Genomic DNA, 5,991 nt, shown 5'->3' on the forward strand with positions numbered 1-5,991 from the left:
GGCAGCAATGATCAGCACCAGTCCAAACGGTTCCTTCTGGATAAAACACTGGTCCATCCTGGTTACCTGGGATACAGCCGGAGAGACATTTTATCCTGAATTAATATCTTTCCTTCACAGTTACAGCTTCACCATTAAACTGGGGTGACTGAGATCTTGCTGAATGATCTGCCCAGAAAAGGTACATGTGAATGACATTGAGAGGGAGAGAGAGAGAGAGAGATGTGGGCGAGAGCGGGGGGAGAAAGAGAGGTGGAGAGAGGCAGAGTGAGAAAGATAGGGAGAATGAGACAGAGAAGCAGAGAGAGAAAGAGAGAGAGAGAGAGAGAGACAGAGTGTGACAGTGAGAGGCAGAGATGGAAAGTCATACACAGAAACAGTCAGAGAGAGAGACGGAGAGAAAGATGGAGAGAGAGACAGAGAGAGAGACAGAGAAGCAGAGAGAGAAAGAGAGAGAGAGAGGCAGAGATGGAGAGAAAGTCATACACAGAAACTCAGTCAGAGGGAGAGGAAGATAGAGAGAGACAGAGAGAGGCAGAGATAGAGAGACAGGCAGACAGAGAGAAGGAGAAACAGAGAGAGAGAGAGAGACAGTGAGAGGCAGAGATGGAAATAAAGTCATACACAGAAACTCAGTCAGAGGGAGAGGCAGAGAGAGAGAAAGATAGAGAGAGACAGAGAGAGGCAGAGATAGAGAGACAGAGACAGACAGAGAGAAGGAGAAACAGAGAGAGAGAGAGAGAGAGACAGTGAGAGGCAGAGATGGAAATAAAGTCATACACAGAAACTCAGAGTCAGAGGGAGAGACTGAGAAAGAGAAATATAGAGAGAGAGAGAAAGTGAGAGAGAGAGAGAGGCAGAGAGAGAAAGTGAGAGAGAGAGAGAGAGAGAGAGAGAGAGAGAGGCAGATATGGATAGAAAGACATACACAGAAACACAGAGTAAGATGGGGGGAGAAAGAGAGAGAAAGAAAGATAAAGACAGATGGAGGTATGGAGAGAAACGGAGAGATGGAGTGAGGGAGACATAAGAGCTGGGGAGAGGTGACAAAGAGAGAGTTAGAGACAGATGGAGAGAGAGAGAGAGGAAGACTGAGAAACTGGTGGAGGGAAGGAGAGTGAGAAACAGAGGGAGAGAGACAGATAGAAAGAGGGGGAGTCGTTTTGGATACGTACAAATGTTTTCTCCACTATCTCAGGTTCCATCCAGCTCCGGATATTGTTCAGAGTGTAAATGGCTTCATTTTTGACAAAATCAACCTCAGCAATCATCGCCTCAAACTTACACTGAAAATCACAATAACATGGGTCAATATTCAACAGGCTCACCCACTGGGTGAGATAAACCCCCCATGGTGTGAGGCGGGCTCTCCCACTGTGCGACAGGCTCTCCCACTGGGCGACAGGCTCTCCCACTGGGTGACAGGCTCTCCCACTGGGTGACAGGCTCTCCCACTGTGCAACAGGCTCTCCCACTGGGTGACAGGCTCTCCCACTGTGCGACAGGCTCTCCCACTGTGCAACAGGCTCCCCCACTAGGTGACAGGCTCTCCCACTGTGCAACAGGCTCCCCCACAGCGTGACAGACTCTCCCACAGAACGACAGGCTCTCCCACTGTGCAACAGGCTCTCCCACTGGGCAACAGGCTCTCCCACTGTGCAACAGGCTCTCCCACTGTGCGACAGGCTCTCCCACTGTGCAACAGGCTCTCCCACTGTGCAACAGGCTCTCCCACTGGGTGACAGGCTCTCCCACTGTGCGACAGGCTCTCCCACTGTGCAACAGGCTCCCCCACTAGGTGACAGGCTCTCCCACTGTGCAACAGGCTCCCCCACAGCGTGACAGACTCTCCCACAGAACGACAGGCTCTCCCATGGGGTGACTGGCTCTCCCGCTCGGTGACAGGCTCCCCCACAGGGTGACTGGCTCTCCCACTGGGTGACAGGGTCTCCACAGAGTGACAGGCTCCCCCACAGCGTGACAGGCTCTCCCATTGGGTGACAGGCTCTCCCACTGTGCTACAGGCTCCCCAACTGGGTGGCAGGCTCTCCCATGGAGTGACAGGCTCTCCCGCTGTGTAACAGGTTCTCCCACAGAATGACAGGCTCTCCCACAGGGTGACAGGCTCTCCCACGGTGTGACAGGCTCTCCCACAGAGTGACAGGGTCTCCCACAGAGTGACAGGCTCTCCCACAGGGTGACAGGCTCTCGCACGGTGTGACAGGGTCTCCCACAGAGTGACAGGGTCTCCCACAGGGTGACAGGCTCTCCCACAGGGTGACAGGCTCTCCCACGGTGTGACAGGCTCTCCCACAGAGAGACAGGGTCTCCCACAGAGTGACAAGGTCCCTCATAGGGTGACAGGATGTCCCACTGTGTGACAGGCTCTCCCACTGGGTGACAGACTCCCGCACAGCGTGACAGGCTCTCCCATTGGGTGACAGGGTCTCCCGCAACATAACAGGCTCTTCCATTGAGTGACAGGCTGCCCCACAGCGTGGCAGGCTCTCACGGGCCCACCCACTGGGTGACAGTTTCCCGTGAGGTAGACTCTATAGTGTAAACCCTGGCGATATCCTCACGAACCTTGTGGAGGTCTTTGTAAAGCACTCTGAGGAGTGCAACTTCATTCTCCTCCAGCAATCGGATCAGGGCGTTCAATTGATTGACCCTAAAATCCATGGGTTGGCTCCTTCCACTCAAAAAGGAAGATCGCAGTCTCAGCAAAGAATCAGTGAAGGTTGTCATTGCAGAGAGGCTCCTGAACAATCACACAGCGATCTGTGAGAAAAACAGAGAGCACTGTAAACACAGAGCACTGTAAACACAGAGCACTGGAAACACAGAGCACTGTAAACACAGAGCACTGTAAACACAGAGCACTGTAAACACAGAGCACTGTAAACACAGAGCACTGTAAACACGGAGCACTGTAAGCACGGAGCACTGTAATAACAGAGCACTGTAAAAACAGAACACTGTAAACACGGAGCACTGTAAACACAGAGCACTGTAAACAGAGAGCACTGTAAACAGAGAGCACTGTAAACACAGAACACTGTAAACACAGAGCACTGTAAACACAGAGCATTGTAAACACAGAGCACTGTAAACACAGAGCACTGTAAACACAGAACACTGTAAACACAGAGCAGTGTAAACACAGAACACTGTAAACACAGAGCTTTGTAAACACAGAGCACTGTAAACACAGAGCACTGTAAACACAGAGCACTGGAAACACGGAGCACTTTAAACACAGAGCTTTGTAAACACAGAGCTTTGTAAACACAGAGCACTCTAAATACAGAGCACTGTAAACACAGAGCTTTGTAAACACAGAACACTGTAAATACAGAGCACTGTAAACACAGATCACTGTAAACACAGATCACTGTAAACACAGAGCACTGTAAATACAGAGCACTGTAAACACAGAGCACTGTAAATACAGAGCACTGTAAACACAGAGCTTTGTAAACACAGAGCTTTGTAAACACAGAACACTGTAAATACAGAGCACTGTAAACACAGAGCACTGTAAACACAGAGCACTGTAAACACAGGGCACTGTAAATACAGAGAACTTTAACGCAGAACTTTGTAAATGCAGAGCTTTGTAAACACAGGGCACTGTAAACACAGAGCACTGTAAACACAGAGCTTTGTAAACACAGAGCACTGTAACTACAGAGCACTGTAAACACAGAGCACTGTAAACACAGAGCTTTGTAAACACAGAGCACTGTAAACACAGAGCACTGTAAACACAGAGCTTTGTAAACTCAGAGCACTGTAAACACAGAGCACTGTAAACACAGAGCTTTGTAAACACAGAGCACTGTAAACACAGAGCACTGTAAACACAGAGCACTTTAACACAGAGATTTGTAAACACAGAGCACTGTAAACACAGAGCACTTTAACACAGAGATTTGTAAACACAGAGCACTGTAAACACAGAGAAAGGTAAACACAGAGCTTTGTAAACACAGAGCACTGGAAACACAGAGCACTGGAAACACAGAGCACTGGAAACACAGGGCACTGTAAACACGGAGCACTGTAAACACGGAGCACTGTAAGCACAGAGCACTGGAAACACAGAGCACTGGAAACACAGAGCACTGGAAACACAGAGCACTGGAAACACAGAGCCTTGTAAACACAGAGCACTGGAAACACAGAGCACTGTAAACACAGAGCACAGTAAACACGGAGCTTTGTAAACACAGATCACTGTAAACACAGAGCTTTGTAAACACAGAGCACTGTAAACACAGAGCCTTGTAAACACAGAGCACTGGAAACACAGAACACTGTAAACACAGAGCTTTGTAAACACAGAGCTTTGTAAACACAGAGCTCTGTAATCACAGAGCACTGTATACATAGAGCACTGGAAACACAGAGCATTGTAAACACAGAGCACTGTATACACAGAGCGCTGTAAACACAGAGCCTTGTAAACACAGAGCACTGTAAACACAGAGCACTGTAAACACAGAGCACTGTAAACACAGAGCTTTGTAAACACAGAGCACTTTAACAAAGAGATTTGCAAATGCAGAGCTTTGTAAACACAAAACACTGTAATCACAGAGCGCTGTAAACACAGAGCTTTGTATAAACACAGAGCACTGTAAACACAGAGCACTGTAAACACAGAGCACGGTAAAAACAGAGCATTGTAAACACAGAGCACTGTAAACACAGAGCACTGTAAACACAGAGCACAGTAAACACAGCATTGTAAACACAGAGCACTGTAAACACAGAGCACTGTAAACACAGAGCACTGTAATCACAGAGCACGGCAAACACAGAGCATTGTAAACACAGAGCACTGTAAACACAGAGCACTGGAAACACAGAGCACTGTAAACACAGAGCACTGTAAACACAGAGCATTGTAAACACAGAGCACAGTAAACACAGAGCACAGTAAACACAGAGCATTGTAAACACAGAGCACTGTAAACACAGAGCACTGTAAACACAGAGCACTGTAATCACAGAGCACTGGAAACACAGAGCACTGTAAACACAGAGCACGGTAAACACAGAGCACTGTAAACACAGAGCACTGTAAACACAGAGCACTGTAAACACAGAGCACTGTAATCACAGAGCACGGTAAACACAGAGCATTGTAAACACAGAGCACTGTAAACACAGATCACTGTAAACACAGAGCACTGTAAACACAGAGCACTGTAAACACAGATCACTGTAAACACAGAGCACTGTAAACACAGAGCACTGTAATCACAGAGCACGGTAAACACAGAGCATTGTAAACACAGAGCACTATAAACACAGAGCACTGTAAACACAGAGCACTGTAATCACAGAGCACGGCAAACACAGAGCATTGTAAACACAGAGCACTGTAAACACAGAGCACGGTAAACACAGAGCATTGTAAACACAGAGCACTGTAAACACAGAGCACTGTAAACACAGAGCACTGTAATCACAGAGCACTGGAAACACAGAGCACTGGAAACACAGAGCACTGTAATCACAGAGCACGGTAAACACAGAGCACGGTAAACACAGAGCACTGTAAACACAGAGCACGGTAAACACAGACCATTGTAAACACAGAGTGCTGTAAACACAGAGCTCTGGAAACACAGAGCTTTGTAAACACAGAGCTTTGTAAACACAGAGCACTGTAAACACAGAGCACTGTAAATACAGAGTACTATAAACATAGAGCACTGTAAACACAGACAATGATAAACACAGAGCTTTGTAAATATTGTCTGTCTTTCTCTCTCTCACTCTCTCTCTCTGTCTCCGTCTCTCACTCTCTGTCCGTCTCTCTCTCTCTGTCTCCGTCTGTCACTCTCTGTCCTTCTCTCTCTCTCTCTGTCTCTCTCTCTCTGTCTCTATCTCTCTGCCTATCTCTCTCTGTCTCTGTCCCCCTCTCTCTCTCTCTGTCTGTATTTCTCTATGTCCCTCTCGCTGTCTCTCTCTATCTCT

General features: G+C 47.9%; 1 protein-coding gene across 2 annotated transcripts in view; it reads right to left on the reverse strand.

Moving 5' to 3' along the window:
• The window catches only part of aldh3b1 (aldehyde dehydrogenase 3 family, member B1), a 22,729-nt gene extending 19,981 nt beyond the window's left edge, over positions 1-2,748 (reverse strand). Inside the window, exons 1-3 of one of the 2 annotated variants that reach the window (XM_078537360.1) lie at positions 2,587-2,748; positions 1,176-1,286; positions 1-66 (exon numbers count right to left, since the gene is read on the reverse strand). The exon at positions 1-66 is cut by the window's left edge and continues 55 nt beyond it. In XM_078537360.1, coding sequence (XP_078393486.1) covers positions 1-66; positions 1,176-1,286; positions 2,587-2,748 — 339 coding nt within the window. The remainder of the gene's footprint in view (positions 67-1,175; positions 1,287-2,586) is intronic. The other variant, XM_078537361.1, reaches the window with a different exon arrangement.
• Positions 2,749-5,991: the final 3,243 nt, after the last annotated feature.

The sequence above is a fragment of the Cetorhinus maximus genome, unplaced genomic scaffold (assembly GCF_964194155.1).
Source record: "Cetorhinus maximus unplaced genomic scaffold, sCetMax3.hap1.1 HAP1_SCAFFOLD_2264, whole genome shotgun sequence".
Lineage (NCBI taxonomy): Eukaryota > Metazoa > Chordata > Chondrichthyes > Lamniformes > Cetorhinidae > Cetorhinus > Cetorhinus maximus.